Source organism: Callithrix jacchus, chromosome 3 (assembly GCF_049354715.1).
Source record: "Callithrix jacchus isolate 240 chromosome 3, calJac240_pri, whole genome shotgun sequence".
In the NCBI taxonomy this organism is placed as follows: domain Eukaryota; kingdom Metazoa; phylum Chordata; class Mammalia; order Primates; family Cebidae; genus Callithrix; species Callithrix jacchus.
In genome coordinates, this window is record NC_133504.1 from 188,372,104 (window position 1) to 188,398,836 (window position 26,733).

At 55.1% G+C, this 26,733-nt stretch overlaps 1 protein-coding gene across 50 annotated transcripts in view; it reads right to left on the reverse strand.

Moving 5' to 3' along the window:
* The window catches only part of ABLIM2 (actin binding LIM protein family member 2), a 191,492-nt gene that overhangs the window by 156,443 nt on the left and 8,316 nt on the right, over window positions 1-26,733 (reverse strand). For 35 of the 50 annotated variants that reach the window (XR_013533217.1, XR_013533216.1, XR_013533215.1 and 32 more), the window contains exon 2: window positions 13,700-13,846. The exons of the other annotated variants lie outside the window; for them this stretch is intronic. Coding sequence is in view for 31 of the 35 variants with exons in the window: in XM_078367622.1 (XP_078223748.1) it covers window positions 13,700-13,813 (114 nt within the window). In the remaining 4 variants the exon portion in view is untranslated. The remainder of the gene's footprint in view (window positions 1-13,699; window positions 13,847-26,733) is intronic. 50 annotated transcript variants of the gene reach the window in all.

Sequence of the window (26,733 nt, forward strand, 5' to 3'; positions counted from 1 at the left end):
AAAAGACTGACACTAGGCCAGGCGCAGTGACTCACGCCTGCAATCCCAGCACTTTGGGAGGCTGAGGCAGGTGGATCACAAGGTCAGGAGTTCAAGACCAGCCTGTCCAAGATGGTGAAACCCCATCTGTACTAAAAATACAAGAAAATTAGCTGGGCGTGGTAGCAGGTGCCTGTAATCCCCACTACTCAGGAGGCTAAGGCAGGAGAATCTCTTGAACCCAGAGGGTGGAGGTTGCAATGAGCCAAGGTCGTGTCATTGCACTCTAGCCTGGGCAACAAGAGCAAACTCCATTTCAAATAAAAAAAAAAGACTGACACTGATCTCCCAGTTCTGGAGCCTGAGTCTGAGATCAGGCCACCAGCATGGTCGGGCCCTGGCGAGGGCTCCTTCCTGACTTGTAGATGCCTGCCTTCTTATTGTGTCCTCACGTGGCAGAGAGTGAGCTCTGGGCAGGAGTCCCATCACAAGGACACCACTCTCACGACCTCATCTAACCCCCATCAGCTCCCAAGCCCCCTACTCCAAATACCATCACCTGGGGGTTTGGCTTCAGAGTGTGAATGCTGGGGGGACATGAACCTTCACTTCTTAGGACCATCCACTGTCAGACCCTACGTGGTACCTGCCACTGTATTCCAATTATTCTTTCCATCCCCCACAGCTGGGACCTGTCCTCTCTTGACCATTTACAGATGGGTAAACAGGGGTTCCAAGCAGGAACATACCTCCCCAGGCCACTGGGACCCAGGTCTCTCTGACCCTAGCTCTTTTCACCATGCCCCACTGGTGGACGAGGGGATGGGAGAGGGAGTGGGATGAGGGGCGAACCAGCCCAGGGGCGGCGAATCCATCTCGGACCTGACTAGCGTGAACCTCCTCCTGGAGCCTGTGCCTGCCTCCCGAGGCGTTCCTGCTCTGCATGCTCCCTTCCCACCTGCCACTGCTCTTCCTGACATGGAAAAGCCCCCATGTGCTGCTAATGCCCTTGAGGCCCAGCACTGTGACCCAGGAAGACTTCTTTGCCCGGGTCTGGGACTCCTTAATCCTAACTATGGTCCACAGAGCATTCTTCCCTGGCAGCTGGCAGCCCTTACTTGGCATCTCTAATCCCTGCCTGACCCTCCCCCATGCCTGGCTTGGCACCCCCACCCTTCACATCCAGACTCTTACATGGCGCACAGAGGCCTTAATCCCCCAAATCATAAAGTGGCCACGTGTGCCCATGCCTGCAAAACCCACAGCAAAATGCCGGCTCTACCCCAAAGTTCAGTGTCAGATCCCCCCAGTCTACCCACTCAGGGCTCCAAGCCATCACCCCTCTGTCCCTGGGCACGCACGGTGAGGCCACAGCAGGAGGAGGCCAGACCCTACAAGTGTTGAATTTTCTCCACAAAACGCGAACATGAAGGGCCTCTGTAGGGATTGGTGTATTTGGGAAGGGGTCTGAGTTTATACCTGAAAATTCTTGTCCCTGAAGCCTCAACCACGTGGGTGCTCAGGCTGGGAGCTGGGTGCTGCCCAGATTTGGGGATGAGCCCAGATGGGTGCCCCACACGGCCAAAACGCCCTCCATTCAGAATTCATACCCACATCTGCACGAGTGAAGGCACTGGAGAGTGTGCAGGGCAACAGCTCCATCCCACGTGGCCTGCAATTGCTGGGCGCCCGGGCACAGGCCTGTGGGCACACCTCCGGGTGTCCACAGGCACTTTACTTCATTACAATCTTCCCTGGAAGGAAAGATATGTGGAATTTACCCACCAAGATTCCCCTTTTGCTGAGACACAAGGCACTTGGGTTATGGTCCAGGGCCCAGCCACCACCAGGGCCAAGCTGGCAGTGGGCACCAGCCAAGGTGTGGACAAAGATGCCACTATAAATCGGTGTCCCTCAAAGCCTGTGATCAAACCCAGGTCGGTGTGGGCTGCTACAGGGTGCCTGAGACAACAGCCCTGGTTTTCAAACGTCCTCCACCTCTGTGCAGGCGCGGTGTAGGCACAATGGCGCCAGCCCCATCGCCAGGGGCATGAGAGGCACTGTCACTCTCAGGTGGCAGGCGAAGGAGCCCCGGCTCAGAGACGCTCAGTAACCTGGCCAGATCACACAGCCTTCAACTGGCAGGCTGGGGCCTGGAGCCTGGGCTTCTATGTGAGGGAACTGGTTTTTGGCCCGCCTGCCTCTCCCGTCTCCCCCTCAAAGTCCTGGGCTTTCTCATGTTCTCCTGGTCTGCTGATTCAAGAGAGGCTGGTGTGAGGGAAGCATTTCCGGCATGTCTAATTAAAACTGCCTGTCAGGATATCTGGCCTGGAGCCCAGGGAAGGCCACGCCGGACAAGGGAACCTGGGCATAGTGGCTCTGTGGCATCGCTAACCAAGTGCCCAACAGAGGCAGCCAGCCCCCGCCCTAAAGCCTGTCTCTGGGGAGATCAGCCTTGTACTGGCAGGGTCCGGCTCACACACCAGTCTACAGGTCTACACACGGGCAGGCAGGGGTGTGCTGGCCCCGATCACACAGCTCACTGCGGTGACAAGGTCCCGACTCCCCCTGGACAGGCCAAGAGGTGTGGCAGGAGGTGGCTTGGGGTGGGAGACCCGTCCAGGACCCTTGCTAACCTCCGGAGACACGGTTCCTTTGGGTTCAACGACCAAAAGGCCTTCATTTTGATGACCTAAGGAATGCTGCTCATGGTTAGAAACACAAACGGTACATCGACGTTGAAGGAAAATGAACAATCTCCTGATTCCTTCACTCTGAAAGCACTACTCCTAACCTCTCAGCGGCTGCTCCACAAACTAAACCACCTGCTCTCACATACCTGGGACATAAGATAGGACATCACATCCCAGAATCATTCATCTCTTTTCACAAGGCAGAGCCTCGATGTGCTTTCAGAAACCGTATTCTCAGCGCCTCCACAGAACCGAGTGCTCGGAGCACACATCTGAAAGTCGTGACGTCACTGAGATATCACTGAGAGCCACGCGGTTCGCCTGTCTGGAATGCACACTCGGTGGCCTTTGGTACTTCACAGAGTTGCGTGCTGCGTGCTGATCACCAGAATCCATCTTAGAAAATTTCCATCACCCCAGAAACAAACACTGCTTCCTTTACCGTCACCCCCACTTTCCTTCTGCAGCTCCGTGTCTGTCGCATTTCATACGCACGGAAGCCCACACTGCGTGGTCCTTTGCGACGGGGCCTCTTCCACTCGGTGTTGTGTTTTCAGAGAGTATCCGCGGTGTGGTGGGCATCAGTGTCTCATCCCTTCTGATGGCTGAGAAATACTCCATTGTAGGGACAGATCCCATTTGGCTCATCCATTAGTCGATGAATTCTGGGGTTGTTTCTACTTTCTGGTTTTTATGAATATCGCCGCTGTGAACATTCGAGCGTAAACATCCGCGTGGACATAGGTTTGCCTTTCTTTTGGGTAGATACCCAGGAGTGCAGTTGCTGGGTCCTGTGGTCACTCTGCATGCCACATTTCCTGGAACCGTCAGAGTGTTTTCCACACGTGTTCTGATGTCTACGCACCCCCACCTCCGGTTCTGGCGTGCCTGCGATTTGGACCCAGCCATTCCAGCAGATCCACAATCCATGTCTCACGGGGATTTTGATTTGCTGCTCCCTGAGGGTGAATGACGCTGGCCCTGTTTTGTGCGCAGATTATCCCTTTGGCATCTTCTGTGTAAAATGTTGACGCAGATGCTTTGCCATTTTTTAGCCTGCTCGTCTTGACAGGATTGAGAGATGAGAGTTATTCATACATTCAAGATACGAGTCCGGTGTGGGCTTGCTAATGCGCAAAGGTTTTCTCCTATTTTGCCAGTTGTGTTTTGACTTCCGTCATGATGTCTTTTGCATCACAAAGGTTTTTAATGTTGATGAAATCCAATCATCCATGTCTTATCACGATGGCCGCTGCTTTGGCGTTTTTTCCAAGAAACTGTCACCCGATCCACTATCATGAAGATGTGCTCCCATGTGTTCTTCTGAGATTTATAGGTTTTTTTTTGTTTTACTGTAATTTTACATGAATAAATTTATGTTTTTATTACGTATATAATTTCACATAAAATAAATTTATGTTTTTATTCAATTTAACCCACAATTAGATACAGTGGTCAGGTATATGATTCGGTTTGTGTAAAGCAGACTCACGTCCACCCGACCACCATCTCTAACTGTGGATGCCCTTGCTTCACATGGGAAGCTCGATCTGCAGCGCTGATTGCCTCAGGCTTGCCTGGGCCTCAGTGCCAGGGCTCTCCTGGGATGGCCGTCGTTGGCTCTGCCATCAGCCAGATGATCCGTCCAGCATGGTGGTCCACAGCTGGTGGAAGCACAGTGGGCGTGAGAAAGCATCTCGGACTCAGCTGGGCTGGGGAGGCCCGCCCAGCCTCTGCCATGGAAATTCCATCTGGGACACGGACATGGTCACCTGCTGTGCACTTTGGACATTCACAGCTATCCTGAGAACGCTCCAGCAGCCCAGCCACGCCAGCACGTCCTTGTGGGCAGGGGAGAACTCCCACTCAGCTGGGTGTGGGCAGCCCTGGGGGATCTGCAGCTTGTTGCTTTTGGGAACACATCTGAGCATCTTCACACACCTTGGGTGGAGGAGCCACACAGTCAATTCCCTTTTCCTGGGTGCCTCATGGGCAGGGAAGTGTCTTCTCCAAGGTCTCACAGTGAGGTCAGACAGAATCAGGGCTTAAAGCATCATGGGTCGGACTCCAGGCCCATTGCCGCTGCCCCATGCAGAGCTGCTCACTTCAGTAACATTCCGCGGAGTTTCAGAGTGTGAGGCACTGATGCTGGAGCTATGGACAAGGGTCCCAGCACCCTGGCGCAGGGCCGACCCCACAGGCCAGAAGGAGGGCACCAGGGAGGGAAGGCTCTGGTCTGGCTGCCCAGAGGTGAGATCCTGCTGGGCACCAGGCCTCATGCCCACACAGAATAGGAAACATTTCAGGGGAAGGAGGGACCCGCTGGAGGCCCAAGCAGTGTGTCAGGCCCTCTGAGGCCCCCTCTCCACCAAGCCCTCCTCCCTACTGAGGCCCCCTCCCTACTGAGGCCCCCTTCCCTGTGTACCTACCACTCTGTTTCCAGGGTTCTGGGCTCCCTCCCCGCTGTTCGGCCTCCCCTCCCTTCCCTCTCCCCTCATCTGACTCCCCTGCCCCCCTTTTCTGCTCTCTCCAGGCCCCATGTTTTGCCATCACCTTCACCCCACATGCCACCTGGTCAACACACAGCATTGCAGCTGTTGGATGTTTTGGTGGCTCATACGTAAGGAGTTTGATGGGCCTCTCTTTGACGTAACATCAGGACACCTGCAGCATTCATGCTGTTCCCCAAAGCAGGACACTGGGCTGGGCAGGCCCTGCCGTGGGGTGTCCTGCACACCACGGGATGCTTGCCGATGGCCTGACCTCGCCAGATGCCAGAGGCGCACCGTCCTGAGCTGTGACCATCAAAAACGTCTCCAGATGGCTGGGCACAGTGGCTCACACCTGTAATCCCAGCACTTTGGGAGGCTGAGGCCCCCTCCCTACTGAGGCCCCCTTCCCTGTGTACCTACCACTCTGTTTCCAGGGTTCTGGGCTCCCTCCCCGCTGTTCGGCCTCCCCTCCCTTCCCTCTCCCCTCATCTGACTCCCCTGCCCCCCTTTTCTGCTCTCTCCAGGCCCCATGTTTTGCCATCACCTTCACCCCACATGCCACCTGGTCAACACACAGCATTGCAGCTGTGTTTCCACTTTGCTTACACCCAGGAGTTGAAGGCCCACCTGGGCAAAAAAACGAGACCCAGTCTCTACTAAAAAAAATTTAAAATTAGCCAGGCATGGTGGCTCGCACCTTAGTTCCAGCTACTTGGGAGGCTGAGGTATGAGGATCACTTGCACCCAGGAGGTTGAAGCTGCCGTGAGCCATGTTCATGACACTGCACACCAGCCTGGGTGACAGAGTGAGACCCTGTCTCTAAAACAAAAAAGCCTGCAGACATGGCCACATGTCCCCCGGAGGGTACAGGAGCACAGCTGCCCGGAGGTGAGGACCACCCCCTTGAAGGAAAAAGAAAAGGGAAGGAGGGAGGAAGGGAGGGAGGCCCAGACGCTGTGGTCAGCGGGTGCTGGGGCTCTGATGCCAGCACTGTGTGATGTTGGACCAGACCCTTCCTGTCCCCAGCCTCAGCTGATTCACCTGTATAATGGGGTCACCCTCCTCACCCCACAGTGCTGTCCATAGAGGGCATCCCCAAAGCCTTCACCCACTGGCACTCACAGTGCTAATGCTCATGACCTTCACACGGGGCACAGCTCGACCAGACCCCCTCCTTTCCCACCAGACCCTCGAAGCTGATTCATGGAGCTCACAGCTCCCAGTCAGAAGGTCTGGGCAAAAGCACAGTTTGGGGCTTTACCTGTGTCTCCCCCGGGCACCCCCATGGAGTGTGGCTGCTTGTGAAGGGCCAGCGGGTCGCGGCTCTCCCTCTTCGTGGCTAGGCCCAGCGCCCACAGAGGCTCAGACCACAGTGGGGCGGGGGAGAGCCTCTGCGGTCCACATGGCTCCCACAGGGTCACGTGGCAGCCGCCACCCTCTCCCCGGGGAGGGGCAGAACTGAGCCCTTCCTGGCATACCGAAATAGACTCCTGCCACACTGTGTGCCAGGGACACACCTGTCTCCCCTTCCGGGAAAGGGACTCTAAAAAGGCACTTAAGGTGAGGGAGGGGTGGGGGGTGGGAGTATCTGCTAACCCTTCCCCGTGGGTCAGGGGCAGCACGAGTGAGCTCACAACCCCCACAGCCCCGTGTGCTGGGAGTCACAGCCTGCACCAGGGCCCCCCAAACTGGGGGCTTCAAACAACAGATACCGATTCTCTTGCAGTTCTGGGGGCCAGAAGTGTGACATGAAGGTACCAGCAGGGCCCTCCTCTCCACAGGGGCACGGGGAGCCTCAGCCTGCCTCTTCCCAATGCTGGCGGCTCCAGGCACCCCTTGGCATGTGGCTACAGGGGCCCCATCTCTGCCTCTGCCTTCATGGGCCGTCTTCCCTGCATGTCTCTACGTGCCTTTTTCTGTCTCTTCTGAGAACACCAGTCTCTGCATTTAGGGTCTTCCCTCGCCCATAATGACCTCACCGCCATCTTTACCGTAATTACATATGGAAACACCCAAACAAGGTCACCTTCTGAGCTTCCAGGTGGGTGTGACCACAAGAAGACGTGTCTCTATCTACAGGATGCTGGTTCCCAGGCTGTAAAACACGAATGCACTAAAGCTGTGACCTTGCACAGCTGGTCTCCTTGCCCAGGCTCTAGGGCGGGAAAGAGACGAAGTCACTGTCTAGCCCCAGTCCACTGGCCTGGACTGAATGTGGTGTCGCCTCCCCAGACTCATATGCTGATACCTTAACCCCAGTGTGACGGGATTTGGAGGCGGGACCTTTGGGAGGAATTAGGTGGAGCCCTCACGACGGAATTAGTGCCCTTGTAAGAAGAGGCCAGAGGCTGCCTCGCTCTTCGTATCACACGAGGGTGTGAGGAGAAGGTGTCTGTCTGCGGCCCAGAAGAAGGCCCTGCCAGAACCTGACCAGCCTGGCACCCTGATCTTGCCTTGCAGCTTCCAGAACTGAGAAAATAAATGTCTATGATTGAGAAGGAGCAACCCGAGGGGATCTGTCGAGCTGTGTCCACACCACACATCCTACCTGGCTGCCCCAGTCCATGTCTTTCCCCGACTGGGCTGCCCGCCCTCCCACAGGCTGTGCCCATTCAGGGACCTGAGGCTGGGGCGGAGGCCCCGGAGGACCACAGGCGGTGGGTGTGTCTAGGCACTAGGGCCGGGAAATGTTTCCTTTTGACATTTCCCCAAGCTTTTGACATCAGAAGAAGCCCTCTCAGTGCTATCTTTAAGGGAAACGGAATAAAAAGCAGAAATCCATACGCCCCCCCCTCTGTCATTCACTGAAATCTCTGCACAAGCGAATCAGAGCCCCGCACCCCATCAGGGAAGGCGTTGCACCTGCAGGCCCAGCACAGCAGCCTCAGCTCGAGAGGCTCCTGCACACCCGAAACATGGCAGCACCGGGCAGAACAGAGTTTTACATTTTATTTGATTGTAATCGATTGTAATTTAAATAATCACATGTGGCCAGTAGCTACCATATTGGTTCCTGCAATTAGACTAAGACACACTGTAAGACAGGTGTTTAAAGATGGCATTTCTAAGATTGAGGGAGAAATCCAGGACACAGAACTTGAAACCTTGACACCTCACCCCAAAGCCGACCACACTGTGCTATCATCACGTTTGTGCTCACAAGACAAGTTTGTGCACATAAGTCCCCTTCGGACATGGTTTTCAGCAGCAGCCAGCGGGGCTGGGATTGGAGACAGGTATGCTCTCTCCCTGTGGCTCTGGGGTCTGAAGGCTGGAAGTGTCAGGGCTGGAAGAGGCCCTGATGGTCACTGGTCACTGCCCCTGCTGCCGGCATTGTACAGATGGGAACACGGGGGCAGCCTGGAAAGTCCTGTACCTAATCCAGAAAGGAGACCTCTTCTATGCTCGGGGACGCTGGGAAGCCAACCGCACCAGCCCAGGACATGGGCCGGGGAGGCAGCTGGAGCAGGGCTTCTGTGAGTCAGCACGGCTGGTGCCCTGCGGGCTTCCGGCACTCAGCAGTGCCTGGGGTTCCCACGGAGAGGAGCCTCAGATCCCCCTCACCTCCAGCCCACTGTCCACCCCTAAGCATCTAGTTTATTCAGAAGGCAGCCCCAAGAGAGGCCCTGGTGGTCTCAGCCTAGACGGGGAACACTCAAGTCTCAAAGGAGCTCAGGCTCACAGGGCCGAGGATGGAGACACAGGGTGGCCAGGGTGGTGCTGGATGCCTGAAGCCTGGCTGTGTCTGTCCCTGGTTCCGGGATGGCCCATGCTGGGAAACATCACACTGAGCTGAGGCCAGGGTCTTAAGGGCATTTTCTGTAACATTCGGGAGAAGGGCATGTGCAGAGGTTCATCTTCAGAGTCCTGCCTGGCCCCTCAGGGTCCTCCTGGCTCCAGTCCAGCAGCAGCAGTGGCTGCGGCAGGGAGAGCAGACGCGGGTGCCAGGTACCGATCAGGCCTTTCCAAGATTTTCGTGTATCAAATCATCTGAGCTTCCCTGAGACCCTGCGAGGTGGCGCCATGCTTGGCCCTGCCTTACTGGGACTTGAAAGGAGGCAGTCTGGCCCAAGCCCAGGGTATGCTTGGTGGCACCCAGGGGAGCACAGAGGGACCCTGACCTGGCTAGGAAGGAGCGGGGGGCTTCCTGGAGAAGGGGGCATCAGAGCCCAGCTATGAGAGGGAGGAGGAATTAGCCAGGCCCAGGGAAGAGAGAGACAGTCTGGGTAGAGGGCAGTGCAGCAAGGACCAGAATACAAGATCAGTACCGCTGGGCTGGTGTCAAGGTAGCGCCCAGGCTGAGCTCCCCTGAGAGCTCTAGGGGAGGCTGTCCTTGCCTTGCAATGCTCCTGGGGCGGCCCGCATTTCCTGACTTGTGGGCATCAAGGTGGCCTCCATTGCTGGCACATCAGCCTCCATTCCTAAGCATAGCAGCCTCCATCCCAGGCACATCAGCCTCCATCCCTGGCACAGCAGCCTCCATTGCTGGCACATCAGCCTTCATCCCTAACCATAGCAGCCTTCACCCCCGGCACATCAGCCTCCATCTCTGAGCACAGCAGCCTCCACCCCCGGCACAGCAGCCTCCATCCCCGGCACAGCTGTGCTGGCTGAGCTCAGGCCTTGGGGTGCCTGGACATCTCTCTGTGCAGGTGGGGTGTGCTAGCAGGAGGGCTTGAGTGGCACAGGAAGGACCTGGTTGGAAAGGAAATGGCGTGCATGGTCCCCCTGCTCATTCACGCTCACCCCCTCCCCCGCACACAACCCCTCACTCCCTGACAGCCCAGCGCTGCGGCTGCCACCCATCACGGTGGCATGGATGGGGTACAATTACTCACATCTTCATTTCTGAACACTGCTTAAAAGCTGAGAAATAATGAGATCAGGGCCTGAAACGTGGGACGGGGGAGAGATCTTCACTGAGAGCAAGGAAAACAGTGCTTTTTCAGGATCATGAAAACTGAGGTTTAAAGGGATCTGAGACCGTCCAGTCCCAGGGGAAGGATACTCAGGCCCAGCCTCTCCTGAGCATTGGGCCCCCAGCTCCTGCTGAGTGCTGGATGCCTCTGCCGGGATGGCCCGGGCACCATGCAATCGGAAGAAAGAACGCAGAACGCCTGCTCACCGCCACACCCGCTCCCCAGCAATGCCACACGTCACGAAGCAAGGCCCTCACCCCGCTGTCTTTCCTCAGGTGACTCAGTTCTGGGCCTGCAGCAGGCCCCAGGACTCCACAGCCCAGCCGCTCTACCTCTTAGAGCCTCAGTTTCCTCATCTGTAAATGGGGATGCCACGGACTGGGTTGCTGGGAGACTAAATGAGATGATGTGTGTGAATGTGCCTGGCCCCTACCCAGGCACATGGCAGGCACATGGCAGGCACTCGGTAACTGGTATCTTTGTTCCCCAGTTCCCGACTTGATGGGTGTCCCGTGGCTGCTGTGCCACAGTACCACAGACGGTGGCTGAGCCGTGACACAGTGCTACAGACGGTGGCTGAGCCGTGACACAGTGCCACAGATGGTGGCTGAGCCGTGACACAGTGCCACAGACGGTGGCTGAGCCGTAGGCATTCACTCTCCCTAGCTCTGGAGGCAGAAGTCCCGGACCAGGGGTTGTGAGGACAATGCAGGCTCTGGGGCTCTGGGCAGGACCTGCGTGACCCCTTCCTGCTTCTGCTGGCGGCTGTCAATCCTCACGAGCCTCAGCCTGTAGCAGCGTCACTCCCGTCTCTGCCTCCTACGTCACGTGGCCTCCTCCCCGCGTGTGTTCACATCCCCTTCCCTCTTCTCCCTTCCCAAATTCAGCATGACCGCACCTGGACGAGCTCCATCTGCAGTGACGCCACTGCCAAATAAGGTCACGTGTGGAGGGGCCAGGGCTTAGCTTAGTGGAAGTGCAGTTCAACCCATAGAGCTGGCTTTCCCCTTCTTATCAAGGGGACCCACAGCCTTGGAGCCCTGGCACCAAGGGAGCCGATGAAGGGAGCTTCCTCTCCATCCCCTATGGGGCATCTCTTCTCCTGCCCTCTCCTGCCTGCTGGTTTGTATCTTTCCAGGTAGAGACGGGAGGCCTCCACCCTCCCACCATGGCCCCTCCACTCCTTGTCAGACTAGCCTTCCAGTCCCCAGCACAGAGCATCCTGTCTGGGGCTTCCCAGGCCTCCCAGGTTGAGAGCAAACTCCTGGTTCCAGATCTGCAGCGCCCCAGCCTCGCTGGAGCTCCTCCCCGGGTCCTGCTCTCCTCACCCCTCACTCCTCTGTGCTCCACATACCCCAGGCTGCCCAGCTCCACTCAGGCCCATGCCTCAGCCCTGGCAGCATCTCTACAGGACAATGGGCATTGTAAACACCCCTTGGGACAGAGATTCCCAGAGCCTCCCAGGGTGTCAACAGGGAGCTGGCCACCATGGAAACAACCCAGGCAGCCACCGGCTGGGCTAGCTAGGCAGTGTCCCCCCCACACCACAGTCCTGCGTGCCACTAACACCAGTGCATTGTCCATGGGGGAAACACCTGTCAGGTGCCAGAGCAAGGCACATGGGGGTCTCGTCACGCATGGAGCTGGCAAGCTGGAGGGGCGACAGTGAACAGCAAGGTGAGTGCCCTCTGCGGCTGTGAGAACAGGACTTCTGCACCAAGCTGAAGAGGGGAGGGAGGTCAGAGGCTCCGAAGCCAGACGGAAACAAAGGCAAGCAGAGGATATGGAGGGGCCCCGAGGGACGCCTCGAAGGCCGGGACAAAGCACACTGACTCCCTTCCCAAGGTCTCAGGCAGCCCCACGGCAGGGGGAACACAGAGGTGTGGTGAGAAAATCCACCAGGGAGGATACGAAGGGGTGTTGCTGTGTCTCCCTGTCGCGAGGTGCCATTCCTTCACCACACTCTGCTTTCTGTCCCCAAGGAGGCACTTGCCCAGGCTGAAAACTGGCCTCCTCCTGCTGCCCTTCCCTCTCCCCACGCTCACAGCCCCTCCACACACAGCTCGCCCCAGCCCAAGGAGAATGCACACTAAAACCAATAGCGATCCATCTCCCTGCCTGCAAAACGCAGGCCACATGCCTCGTCCGCCTCCTGAATCAATAAAGACAAATAACCCAACAGAAAAATAAGCAAAGAAAGGGACAGGAAATTCACAGAGACACAAATGGCCAGGAAATGCATGAAAACGCTCTCAGGCTCTGCAGCACTAGGAAGACAGGAAGCGCCCCGTTTTCCCACAGTCTGACAAATATTTAAAAGACTGACAGTGTCCTGAGCTGGGCTTGGAGGGACCAGGGACGAGGGGCTTGTGCCCTTTTGGGACAGGTACAAATTGGGACAGCCTTTGGGAGGGTGGCTTGGCGAAGGTGTTTCCATCCACCAGTTCCACTTCCGGGAATATCCCTTACACATCTATCTGCATGTGGGCGCAAAGATACACGTGTGAGAATTTTCACTTCCGCTAGGTGCACACAAAGTGTGTTAAAATCTGAAAGCGCCTGGGAGCCAGTGGGCCCTGTGTGCCTTCTGACGGGCACAGAGGCAAGGACCCAGCATCACTGAGGCAGGCCCTTCCCCAAAATGTTCAGCCAAACCCAGACATGAAGAAACAGACCAGTCCTGATGGTGGGATACGCTACAAGGCCACAGGTCTGGACTCTTCAAGTGTGTCCATGGCACAAAGGAAAAAGGGTATTCTGGAGAACATTCCAGAATAAAGGCGGTTAAGGACAAAGGCACATAATAACCGATGGCAATGTGTGATCCTGGGTTGGCTCCTGGAGGAGAAAAGGTAAGCCGATCTCCACACTGGACTCCTGGGGGTGACCAGGTGGCCGGGAGGGACACACTGCACAGGCGATGTTTTGCTATTGATACGTGCTAACATATTGCTGTGTCTGAATGTCTGTGTCCCCATATTTATATGTTGAAGTCCTCACTGCCATCGTGAGGATGTTAGGAGGTGAGGCTGTGGGGAGGTGATTTAGTTCATGAGGGTGGGGGCTTCGTGAATGGGATTGGTGCCCTTACAAAAGGGGCGGCAGAGAGCTCCCTCACCCCTTCCATGCGTGAGGACGCAATGAGAAGATGTCATCGATGATCCAGGAAGCGGCCTCCCCAGACACCAAATCTGCTGGCCTTCATCTGGGACCTTCAGCCTCGAGGACTGTGAGAAATCAGTGTCTGCTGTTTCTAAGCCGCCTGGGCTGTGATATCCTGTGAGAGCCGTCCCAGTGGATGGAGACAGATGCTCTCAGGTGCGCAGCCGATGGGGGTTCCGAGGGCAGAAAGTCCTCCACCCAGAGCCGCTGCACCCAGCCCAGAGGCCGGCAGCGTGGGCCAGGTGCCTCTCTTGGCTGACCTGCTTCCTCATCTGCACACTGGGACAGTAAGACCTCCCACTCACAGGTGGTGAAGAACCAGTGTGGCGAGGAATGAAGGAAACAGCTCTTGGAAAGTGCTGTGTGTGGGGCCTGGCGCCGGTCCCTGCTCTGAGGTCACCTGCCACGGAGCTGCTGACAGGACCATTAAAAACACGACGTGCATGTGCTCACCCATGTCCATGGCAGCAGAATCTCCACTGACCCGTGCCTCCACAGAACCCATGTCCACGGCAGCAGAATCTCCACTAGCCAGGCGGTGGAGATGACCCCGGCGTCCTCAGACATGTGAACTGACGAGCAACACGTGCGCACTCAGCCCTAAGAAGAAATGAAATCCTGACACAGGCTACAGCATGGATGGCTCTTGAGGACAGCACGCTGGGTCCCAGAAGGACGAATATCATAGGATGCCACTTAGACGGGGTCCTGAGAGTTGTGGAATTCATAGAGATGGAAGGTAGAAGTGTGGGTGGGTGCCAGGGGCTGGGGAGTGAGTGTGGAAGGGGACGAGGCTTCCACTTGGGAAGACGAGCCGGTCCTGTGGATGGATGGGGCTGCTGGTCGCACAGCACTGTGAATGTCTTTGGCGCCGCAGACCAGCACACTCAAGAATGGTCTAGGGCCGGGCGCGGTGGCTCAAGCCTGTAATCCCAGCACTTTGGGAGGCCGAGGCGGCTGGATCACGAGGTCAAGAGATCGAGACCATCCTGGTCAACATGGTGAAACCCCATCTCTACTAAAAATACAAAAAGGTAGCTGGGCATGGTGGCGCGTGCCTGTAATCCCAGCTACTCGGGAGGCTGAGGCAGGAGAATTGCCTGAACCCAGGAGGCGGAGGTTGCAGTGAGCCGAGATCGCGCCATTGCACTCCAGCCTGGGTCATGAGGGAAACTCCGTCTCAAAAAAAAAAAAAAAAAAAGAATGGTCTAGATGGAAATTTAACGTACATATAGTACCACCATTTTTTAAAGTGATGCCAATTTGTGCTCTCTGTGCCCAGGGTAGCACAAATCCAAACTAGACGTGGGGGAGGGGCTCTGCTGTACCAGGTGGGGGCCTCGCCTTCTCTACCCCACATGGCTGACTTTGTGGGCCAGTGCCTATGGCTTACCTGAGTCCCCGGGACCTACCAGACAACCGACAACTTGTAGTCTGTAGGGCGCGTGCCAACAGCACTACTGCCAGGGTCACACTGACCAGGCTGAGGGCAGCGGAGGAAGGACGATGCGTGGCGTTCTCCCACTCGGTGTGGCTAAATGTACGCCTCACTGCCTAGTGCACTGTCCCGCCGTGTGGCCTCCGGTCCAGCCACAATGTTCCAGAGCACACAGGGGGCCTCCCCGCTCAGGCCTCAGGAAACCAAGCCCGGTCACTTGCTGCTAAGGTCTGAATTTGTGTGCTGAAATCCTAACTCCCAAGGCGATATTTCAGGAGCTGGGCCCTCGGGAAGTGATTAGGTCATGAGGGTGGATCCCAAAGAGCTTGCTGTCCCCTGCCATGGGAGGACACAATAAGAAGACCCCATCTTTGGGGAGGTGGCCCCCAACAGAGCCCACTCTCATGCCTCGATCTGGGACTTCCAGCCTCTAGAACTATGAGAGCTCAGCGTCTGTCTTCATGAGCCGCCCAGGCTGTGGTATTGGTCATGGCAGCCAGGCTGACTCATACACTGACCTGGGCACTGCTCAGCCCTAGTCCCCAGCAGGCACTGGGACCCCCACTCTGCCTCAGGGGCTCACTGGCTCAGGGGATCCTGAGCTGGGTGAAGCAGTCCCCACTCTGAGAGTCCCTGGTCAAGGAAGGCAGGCAGAAAGGGCATGAACCCCAGTCAAGTGAAAAGTCCATGCCTCAAAGGGACAAGGACAGTGGGGGCGGCAGAGGGCCCGGGGTGGGAGGGAATGCCCACAGGGAGTGCGCACCATGGGGCAGGCCTCTGGTGGATTTGGGTGAAGGGGCAGGGAGGGGGGCATCCAATGAGGGGACCAGCCTGTGCAAAGACACCAGGCTGGGGAAAAGCATGGCAATCATGGGACCCCCTAAGAGCTTGACCTGGCTGGGCACAGGGTGTAGTGAGCAGGTGATGGAAGGTGCAGCCACATCGCAGCCCCACAGCCAAGCTGTGGATTCCCTCCCTGTGCACAGGGCTCACAGGCCAGCCTGATACGGTCCTGCCTTCAAAACACCCCCACCAAGTGTCAAATGGTGCAGCCACATCGCAGCCCCACAGCCAAGCTGTGGATTCCCTCCCTGTGCACAGGGCTCACAGGCCAGCCTGACATGGTCCTGCCTTCAAAACACCCCCACCAAGTGTCAAATGGTGCAGCCACTGAGGAAAAGCAGGGTGGGCCCTTGAAAACGTAGACAAAGAATGGCCGTTGATCCGGCAGTCCCACTTTCTGGGTCTCTACCCCAAGAGCAGAAAGCAGGCTCCCTAGGAGATACCCGCATGCCAACATTCACAACAGCCAAGAGGCAGAAGCCGCCCAGTTGTCCTTTGGCAAATGAATCCATAAAAAAATGTGGCCTAGAGATTCCGTGGAATATTATTCAGCCTTAAAAAGGAAGGGAATTCTGACACAGGCTATAATACGATGACCCTTGAAGACATTACACTGAGTGAAATCCCATTCACAGAAAGCAAATTGTGCAGGAATCCACTGATAGGAGGCTCCTAGAGTCCTTGAATCCACAGGGACAGAAAGAATGGGGGTGCCAGGGGCTGGGTGGGGAGAATGGGGAGTATGTGCATAATGGGAACACAGCCTCAATTTAGGGAGATAAAAAAGGTTCTATAGATGGATGGTGATGATGGCTGCATCATCATTCAACCATGTGAATGGACTTAATGCCACTGAATGACATACTTACAAATGGTTAAAATGGTAAATAAATAAAATTTAAAATTACAAAGCAATCATATGGAACCAAAAAGGAGCCTATATAGCCAAGACAATCCTAAGCAAAAAGACCAAAGCTGGAGGCATCATGCTACCTGACTTCAAACTATACTATAAAGCTACAGTAACCAAAACAGCATGCTACTGGTACAAAAACAGGCACACAGACCAATGGAACAGAATAGAGATCTCAGAAATAAGACCACACATATACAACCATTTGATCTTCAATAAACTTCACAAAAATAAGCAATGGGGAAAGAATTCCCTATTTAATAAATGGTGCTGGGAAAACTGGCTAGCCACATGCAGAAAATTGGAACTGGACACCTTCCTTACACCTTATACAAAAATTAACTCAAGATGAATTAAAGACTTAAATGTAAAGTCCAAAACTGTAAAAATCTTAGAAGAAAATCTAGATAATACCATTCAGGACACAGGCATGAGCAAAGATTTCATGACAGAAACATCCAAACCAATTGCAACAGAAGCAAAAATTGGCAAATTGGACCTAATTAAACTAAAGAGCTTCTGCACCGCAGAAGAAACTATCATCAGAGGCTGGGCTGGTGGTGCATGCCTGTAATCCTAGCACTTCGGGAGGCCGAGGTGGGTGGATCACTTGAGGAGTTCAAGACCAGCCTGGCCAACATGGAGAAACCCTGTCTCTACTAAAAGTACAAAAATTGGCCGGGTTTGATGGTGGGCACTTGGAATCCCAGCTCCTCGGGAGGCTGAGGCAGGAGAACTGCTTGACCCCACGAGGTGGAGGTTGCAGTGAGCTGAGATCGAGCCATTGCACTCCAGCCTGGGTGACAAAAGCTAAACTCCATCTCAAAAAACAAACAAACAAACAAACAAACAAACCCAAGAAACTACTGTCAGAGTGAACAGACAACCTGTGGAACGGGAGAAAACTTCTGCAATCTGATAAAGGTCATATCCAGAATCCACAAGAAACTTAAATAAATTTAGCAAGAAAAAAACAACCCCATCAAAAAGTGGGCAAAAGATACGAACAGACCCTTCTCAAAAGAAGACATTTATGCAGCCAAGAAACATGAAGAAACCCCAACATCAATGATCATTCGAGAAATGCAAACCAAACCCACAATGAGGTGCCGTCTCATGTCCGTCAGAACGGCGATTATTAAAAAGTCAGGAGACAACAGATGCCGGTGAGGCTGTGGAGAAACAGGAACGCTTTTACACTGTTGGTGGGAGTGCAAATTAGTTCAGCCATTGTGGAAGACAGTGTGGTGCTTCTTCAACGATCCAGAACCGGAAATACCATTTGACCCAGCAATCCCATTACTGGGTATATACCCAAAGGACTATAAGTCATTCTGCTATAAAGACACACGTATGTGTGTGTTCATTGCAGCACTGTTCACAATAGTGAAGGCATGGAATCAACCCAAATGCCCATCAGTGAGAGACTGGATAAAGGAAATATGGTACATCCACACCATGGAATACTATGCAGCCATAAAAAGGAATGAGATCATGTCCTTTGCAGGGACATGGATGGAGCTGGAAGCCATCATCCTCAGCAAACAAACACAGGAACAGAAAACCAAACACCGCATGTTCTCACTCATAAGTGAGAACTGAACAGTGAGAACACATGGACACAGGGAGGGGAACAGCTCACACCAGGGCCTGTCGGAGGGGTCAGGGGAGGGAGAGCATCACGATAAATAGCTAATGCATGTGGGGTTTAATACCTAGGTGATGGATTAATAGGTGTGGCAAACCACCACGGCACACGTTTACCTATGTAACAAACCTGTATGTCCTGCACATGTATGCCCGAACTTAAAATAAAATTAAGAAAAAAAGTACAAAACAAAATAACTGCTCCCCATGTGGTGAAGGAAAGAGAGAGCACGGTCAGGCACACCATGGGAGCCACGCAGGGGGATCCCACATGGCAGCCGAGGAATCAGCCATGGCAGGGATTTCATGCCAGGTGGGAACTTGGTGAAACAGTGCAGGAGGAGGACCACACTGTGCACCACCTGGAGGCTTGGAAGCCTGGTAGGGGAAAGGCGGCAGTGGTGGGGCCTTGTCTGCAGGTGGGGCCACATGTGGCCTCTCTTTAACTAGCTGCCCCTTCAAAAATGAACAAGCATTCTGTCTGCGGCACCATTATTCCCATGGCCGCTGTTACTGATGAAAACAACGATGATAAAATCAACCCCAGAGAACACACACGAGGGCCAGGGAGGCTCGGGGCTCCCGAAGGTCCCATGGAGGCCGGCAGAGAGCGGCACCCAGATACATGGAAGGAGGGAAAGGGCTGATGATATTCGGGAAAGAGTGTGTCTCCCCCAGCTTCTGGGTCAGGGCGGGGTTCTAGGCAGGGAGTTGGCAGCCAAGAAGAACTTTGAAGAGTTAGAAGCTGAAACAATGCAGATGAAGCCTGGGGCGTGTGAACAGTGTTTTTCTAGAACTCTGTCCTCACTCAAATCCACGTCAAAGCCTGCAGCCATGGGCTGCTTTCCAAGGCCACTGAACCTGACCTCAGGCTCAGGTGGGCCCTGCCTATGCCTCCAGACCCAGCCTACCCTTGCCTTAGCCTCACCTGTTCAGATATTCTCGCCATCCTGCAAGTCATCCCCAGGTAGTGGGAAGGGCCCGGGACTTGGAACAGACAGCCCTGAGCTCAAATCACAGCCTTGTCTCTTCCTGGCTATGTGACCTTGGCCATCCCCTCTCCACAACCCCCAGAGCCCTAAGCATTTCTAGGAATTCTGGAATCACTCTAAAGAGATCACAAACATGGGGGTGCCTGGCCCAGACCAAACAAAAGCTATAATCTTATGGATTATAAGACCCACACGTCCAGGCCCCAGACATGACCTGTGGTCAATTACAGCCCCTCTTCCTCCTCTGCACACCACAGCCACACCCACTTCTGTCATAGCTTTCCCTGCTGCCGGTTTCCATGCGCCTGAAGCTCAGGCACCAGGGAACAGCCTTGCCAAACACATTTACCAACATCTGAATAATTCAACTTCCATAAAAGGGGAAGGGAGGTCATGCTTCGTACCAAGCATAGATTATACTTTTTAGTTTCTGTTTTGTAGAGATGGGGTCTTGGTATGTTGCCTGGGCTACTCGCAAATTCCTGGCCTCAAGTGATCCTCCTGCCTCGGCCTCCCAAAGCGCTGGGATTATAGGCGTGAGCACCTACACCTGCTCCTAATACCAGCCAGTTATGCTTGACATTCGGAGTGGGTTTATGTGCAGGTCTGCCCCCAGGAGACCTAAGTAAAAGGAGACTCTGCACCCAGGGCTACTGGCCACACTGCATCTAGGTGTGTTTGTCCACCTACGTGGGGCCAAATACTCCACCTGCGCTTTGAGTGGAGAAAGAATACGTGCACCCTGGAGCTCAGAAGATGGGGAGGGGCTCCCTGCTCCACGCAGGAGCCCGCCGGAAAACCTAGCCACGGGTGCAGAGGGGAACAGGCTGCTTGGCCCTGTCATCCTGGGGCCAGCAGAGTGCTGTGCCCAGCACACCTCCCTCCAGCTGCAAGCCCAGCCTCTAGGGCTGCAGCTGGTCGAGGTGCCCTGAGTCTGGTGGTGCCATGGGAGCCAGAGGGTTCTATTCCTGGCATAACTAACCCTCTTTCCCAGAACTGGGACAGCAAGGGCTGGGACGCTGTCAGGGTCTCCACGCCGGCTCGAGCCCCTCCCAGAGTGTCTGGGTCTCGAAGTCTGTATGGCGCTGCCCCTGACTGCTGTGACTGCCTGCTCCCAGATGGTCTCTCCTGCTGCCCACACTGCCTGAGGGCAGGGACTCTGCCCCACCTCACTGCCCCAACATTACCCCTGGGGCCAGCACCGAGGGCCCAATGCCCAGGGGGTGCGTTGACGGAGTCCATTATGACGACTCTCCACCTTCAGGCACAGAGGGCATCCTGGTCACCCGGCTTCCCCATCGCCTCCCGGGCCCAGGAGCTAAAGAGCTACCAGCTTGAACAAGATGCTGCCAAGCCTCAAAACAGGTGTCCCACCCCAGCCCTCCACTTAGAGTGAAATTATGGCAAGGGCTGTGAGTGGGCTGCCCAGGCTTGCTGGGGTCAGCTGCTGAGTGGCGCCTCATGAGCGGTGGCATCCCTGACATGTGGCTGTGGCCACCAGCTGGGCACAGAGGCGGAATCAGGGCTTCCAAATCAGCAGCCTCGCCCTGATGTCCCTCATTCTCCCCTGCACGGTGGGACAAAGGGGCCACTTCCTGCAATTGCGTAGCTCAGATTGTCCCCTCTCTGGACCCTGCCCTCCCCGAGGACACCACCATCCCTTTCTGATCAATGAGCCCCCAATGAGGACATCAGCCTGGCCCGGCCCTTGAGGAACCTCAGGTCTGGAGAAGGGGGAGGACAAGAAGATAGCTCAGTGAATAAGCGGGCAGGCACAGGGACGCTGAACACTCTCCCAGGCCCCCGAGGTGGGGTTCCCTGCACTGTCGCTGGGCATGTACTACCAGTCACGGAGCCTCGGCACCGCTCCCTGAACACTCTCAGCCAGCCTCCCTCCCCACTGCAGCCACCCCACCTTCCCACCTGCTGAGATCCAGTCCTCCCTTGACCCTGGACATACCGGCCCTTGTCCTTCTCCCCTCCCTTCATGGCTAAAAATTTTGAAAGGAGTGTCAATGTCAATAGTGCCCCAGCTGGGGCAGGGAGGGGAGGGGAGGCAGGCTGGAGGGTGGGGCTTCTGCAAATGCATCTCCTGGGGCCTGCCCAGCCTCTATCACAGCATCCCAGGCTGAGGCCCGGGCATCTGCATGTTGTGCCATCAGGGGTCTCCATCCACCCCTCTAAGGAAAGAGCCTCCCCCAGACACTGACTCCCAGGCCCCCGAGGCGGGGTTCCCTGCACTGTCGCTGGGCGTGTACTACCAGTCACGTGCTGTGGGAGGTATTGGAGGACTGCAGTGGGCAAAAGGCAGACAGCACTGTGGAGCCCTGCACCCTGCACCCTATCCAGGGCCTAAGGTCAGGGCATAGGTAAAGTTCCTCAGAGACACCCCCTCCCTCCCATCTCAGGGACTCTGCACCAGCTGTCCCTGCTGTCAGGTGCCTTCTCCCTCTGCTTTGTCTTGCTAACTCCTACTTGGTTGGATGTCACCTCCTTCAGGAATCCTGCCAGGATTTCTCTCTCAGGCCAGGTTCACCTTCTCTCTGTCCCCACAGCCTCCCTCCCTGAGAAGCGCTTTCTCTGGTGTGTTGTCATCACTTGCTGTGTGCCCTCTTCAGTGGCTGGGTGCTCCTGGAGGGAAGAATGGCCCCAGTGCCTGGCCAGAGGAGCCACAAGCTGCAGGGGACACACCACGCCTTCCCGCCACGCCTGTGGATGCTTCGTGCTGCCTGTTAGAGGACACAGCTGCTCGTGAGACTGGGGGTGGGGCTCTGCAGCAGGCTGGGGGGTCTTCTGTGGGGGGTCCTTCCTGATGTCGGCCTCCTCAGGGAGAGGCAGGTCCTCATTGAGGGAACAGGTGCTTGGAGGGGAGGCCTCAGGTCCAGGGAGAAACCACAGCCGCCCTGAAGGCTGCCTCTTGGGAGCTGCCCAGGTCAACACCGAGGAGGGGCTGGCTGTAGCCTGGCGGTCCCGCCCTCCCCACAGAGTGAAGTCCTGTTGGGATCTCCTGCTGGGCCCCAGGGGTGCCTGGCCAAGCTGGGGGAAGGGAAGCAATCAAAGCTCCAAGCAGAGCCTCAGCGGGGAAGCAGCTGCTGGTGCTGGGGCAGAAATTCCCAATAAAATCCCAGTTTCCAGCAAAATCTTCCAAGTTGTCAACCTCCTAGGAGGCTGTGGGTCATTCTAAGGAAGAAGAGAGAGTTTCTAAGTTGCTTCCACAATCCGCAGCCACCCCTGTGGCTCCCCGGTGACGACGCTGCCCCTATGCCCCAGGGCCGCCTCTGAGGGACCTGCTCCATTTGAAGGGCAAGGCGCGAAGGAGAATCACAAATACACAGACAGCACATCAAACGACTCCCGAGCTGAGCTGAGCTGAGAGGAGGCTCACAGAAAGCCTCACTGAAAGCTGACCCACATTTAATGCAGATTATGGAGGGAGGGAGGGTGCCACTCGGCTGAGCGCAGGGTCAGAAGGACACAAGGTGCCAGCCCGGCAGGTGAGGTGGAGCAGGTTTCTCCGTGTCACTTTGCTTCTATGTTTCTACCTGTAAAATGGGGAGTCACAGCTCCCGACCCCCCCACCCGGTGTCAAGAGGACTCACAGAAGTGACGCTCCCAGCGCTCAGCCAGTGCTCTGACCCCGCTATGCTGCTGTTCTTTACCAGATGCTGGGCAGCCCTTCATCAAGAAGCGTGAGCTCTTCCGAAAGCATAAAAACGCACCATCAACAAAAGGGATGTTTTTTATCAGATGCTGAACTCACTGCGAAAGAACCCATGGGGAGACACACTCTGGGGAGGCGGCGGCACTGGGTGGGCGTCTGAGAGCCAGACAGGCCAGCGGGAAGCCCACCTCCCATCTTTACCAGCCGTGTGACCTGGGGCGGGCCACACCTCCTGTCCTTTCCAAGCACCCTCATCTGCACATTGGGAGCAGTAAAATCAACCCGCTGGGATCTGTGGTGTCGGAGACCAACCTGTGCAGCCTTGCTCCCATGCCCGGTGTTGCTAGGTGCTCTGTAAATGGCAGGTGTTGATTATTTAATTATTTATTTTTGAGACAGAGCCTCACTCTGTCTCAAAACGACTCCCGAGCTGAGCTGAGCTGAGAGGAGGCTCACAGAAAGCCTCACTGAAAGCTGACCCACATTTAATGCAGATTATGGAGGGAGGGAGGGTGCCACTCGGCTGAGCGCAGGGTCAGAAGGACACAAGGTGCCAGCCCGGCAGGTGAGGTGGAGCAGGTTTCTCCGTGTCACTTTGCTTCTATGTTTCTACCTGTAAAATGGGGAGTCACAGCTCCCGACCCCCCCACCCGGTGTCAAGAGGACTCACAGAAGTGACCAGCCGTGTGACCTGGGGCGGGCCACACCTCCTGTCCTTTCCAAGCACCCTCATCTGCACATTGGGAGCAGTAAAATCAACCCGCTGGGATCTGTGGTGTCGGAGACCAACCTGTGCAGCCTTGCTCCCATGCCCGGTGTTGCTAGGTGCTCTGTAAATGGCAGGTGTTGATTATTTATTTATTTATTTTTGAGACAGAGCCTCACTCTGTCTCAAAACGACTCCCGAGCTGAGCTGAGCTGAGAGGAGGCTCACAGAAAGCCTCACTGAAAGCTGACCCACATTTAATGCAGATTATGGAGGGAGGGAGGGTGCCACTCGGCTGAGCGCAGGGTCAGAAGGACACAAGGTGCCAGCCCGGCAGGTGAGGTGGAGCAGGTTTCTCCGTGTCACTTTGCTTCTATGTTTCTACCTGTAAAATGGGGAGTCACAGCTCCCGACCCCCCCACCCGGTGTCAAGAGGACTCACAGAAGTGACGCTCCCAGCGCTCAGCCAGTGCTCTGACCCCGCTATGCTGCTGTTCTTTACCAGATGCTGGGCAGCCCTTCATCAAGAAGCGTGAGCTCTTCCGAAAGCATAAAAACGCACCATCAACAAAAGGGATGTTTTTTATCAGATGCTGAACTCACTGCGAAAGAACCCATGGGGAGACACACTCTGGGGAGGCGGCGGCACTGGGTGGGCGTCTGAGAGCCAGACAGGCCAGCGGGAAGCCCACCTCCCATCTTTACCAGCCGTGTGACCTGGGGCGGGCCACACCTCCTGTCCTTTCCAAGCACCCTCATCTGCACATTGGGAGCAGTAAAATCAACCCGCTGGGATCTGTGGTGTCGGAGACCAACCTGTGCAGCCTTGCTCCCATGCCCGGTGTTGCTAGGTGCTCTGTAAATGGCAGGTGTTGATTATTTATTTATTTATTTTTGAGACAGAGCCTCACTCTGTTGCCCAGGCTGGACTGCAGTGTCTCGATCCCGGCTCACTGCAACCTCCGCCTCCTGGATTCAAGCAATTCACCGGCCTCAGCCTCCCGAGTAGCTGGGATTACAGGCGTGTGCCACCACACCGAGCTAATTTATATATTTTTAGTAGAGGTGCTGATCTTGAACTCCTGACTTCAGACGATCTGCCCACCTTGGTCTCCCAAAGTGCTGGGATTATAGGCATGAGCCACAGCACCCTGCCAGGTATTGATTTTTATTAGACAAATCAGTCGCTCCCTTTGGGTCCCACTCTGGTCAGCGGCCGGGGGTTCCTGAGGTTGCCAGCACACCCAGGATATATTTAGCTCTCTGCCGGAGCCCTGCTGGCTGCCTGCGTTCCTGCTGAGGACATGAAATCTCAGGCCAGCTCCTAATTTCTCATTGGCAACCAGGGATTGTGCTCCAGAGAAGAACTGCCTCTCTTTTGTAACTGTAGACTAAATTATCCCATTATCCCCAAAAACACTCTCGTGTACACACACACACACACACACACACACACACACACACACAAGATCCTTGTGCTTGTAACATGTCAATACCACTCAGCCCTAGCTCAACAGTGAAAGTTCACCTCCCAAAAGAGAGGATCTCAGAGCAAGAGGACCTGGCCAGCTGCCGGGGAGGCTGACAGCTGCTTTCTAATGGAGTGTCCTTGAGACCTAGTATTGAGCAAACCCGCCACTGCCATGACCTTATAATGAATAAGCAGTAAAAACACAGAACAGCAAAGCATTGGGAACAAAAGGAAATTGCTCGTGATCCCAGCACATTTTTTTTCTGAGGTGTTTTCTGCATATTTTGCAGACTCTGTGCTGTCCTGTATTCTTCGTCTGCCGCCAGCCTTAACATGCATTTTATTCACGCTTCACAGTATCTTCAAAGCACAATATCCCATCTTTTATCAGCAGCTCTCAAAGTGTGGTCTGGGGAGCTCTGGAGGTCCTCAGGACCCCACCCAGGGTTCGGTGGTCAAAAGCCTTTCAACAGCCACACGAAGATATAGTTTCCCTTTCACTCTCACTCTCTCCTGAGTGTACAATGGAGTTTTGCAGAGGCTGTGTGACATGTGATGTCACAACTGACTGAACTCCAGGCGGATATCAGAATCCAGCCGTCACCTGCAAAGCCAGATATCAATGAGACTGGCAAAGCCGTAAGGCAGTGCCTCAGCCGCTAAAAAATGCTCTCACGTTAACACGCAAAGAGGTCGCTGTCCTTCTGCAGTTTAACACATTTTTCATTTTTCAATTTTTATTTATTTATATATATTTTTGAGACAGGGTCTCGCCCTGTCACCCAGGCTGGAGTGCAGTGGTGCAATCATGGCTCACTGCAGCCTAAACCTCCCAGGCTCAAGCGACCCTCCTGCCTCAGCCCCCAGAGTAGCTGGGACTAGGCACTTGCCTAGCTAATTTTTGTTATTTTTTGTAGCAACATATCACTATGTTGCTCAGGCTGGTCTTGAACTCCTGGGCTGAAGTGATCTGTCCGCCTCGGCCTCCCAAAGCACTGGGATTACAGGTGTGAGCCACCATGCCCGGTCAACAATTTTTTTAAATTTCTGCTTTAATTTCTAATACGGCAAATATCAAGAAATGCGCATAAGCAGAAGTTCTCTGGGGTCCTCAGTAGTTTTGAGCCCTGAGGCCCTAGAATTTTGAGAACCGCTGATATGGACAGTGCTGTCCTTCCACTGCTCTGCAGCGGCACATTTAGCTGCGGAGTGTGTAACCCTGCAGTCAGTGCGTTTTCACTTCTGAATTCCTGTCTGCGTTTCAGAACCTTTCTTCGGAAGAGATTCCCAGGACTAGCAATATTCCATCAAAAGGCATGAATGTATTTAAGGCTCAATAGATTTCACCTACCTGCTCCCCAAAAGATCGTACCAACTGATACTCCTGTCCGCACTCTGTGACAGGATCTAGCTCCCAGGATGTTTAAATTTAGTGAGTAACATTTTTTTATCCCATGGGAGGTCACTCTCACTGTCTCATCCATCCTAGAGACCCCATGGGGAGAAGCAAAGGTATTGGCCACAGAAGCAGAATGCACCCAGAGACTGTGTCCGGCTGAGTAATGCCTTCTCGAGAAGGTACCCACATCTCAGTCGCTAGAACCTGTGACAGACATGGTTAAAAGGGGAGGGGTCTTTGCAGCTGTGATTACAGAAAGGGTCTGGAGATGGGGAGACGATTCTGGATTCCAGGGGCGGGCCCTCAGGGCAATCCCAAGAGTCCTCATGGAGAGGAGGGATGGAAGGTGACACACGCAAGGGAGGTGTCTCGTGAGGACGGAGCAGAGAGAGTTCGAAAACACCGCCTTGAAGATTG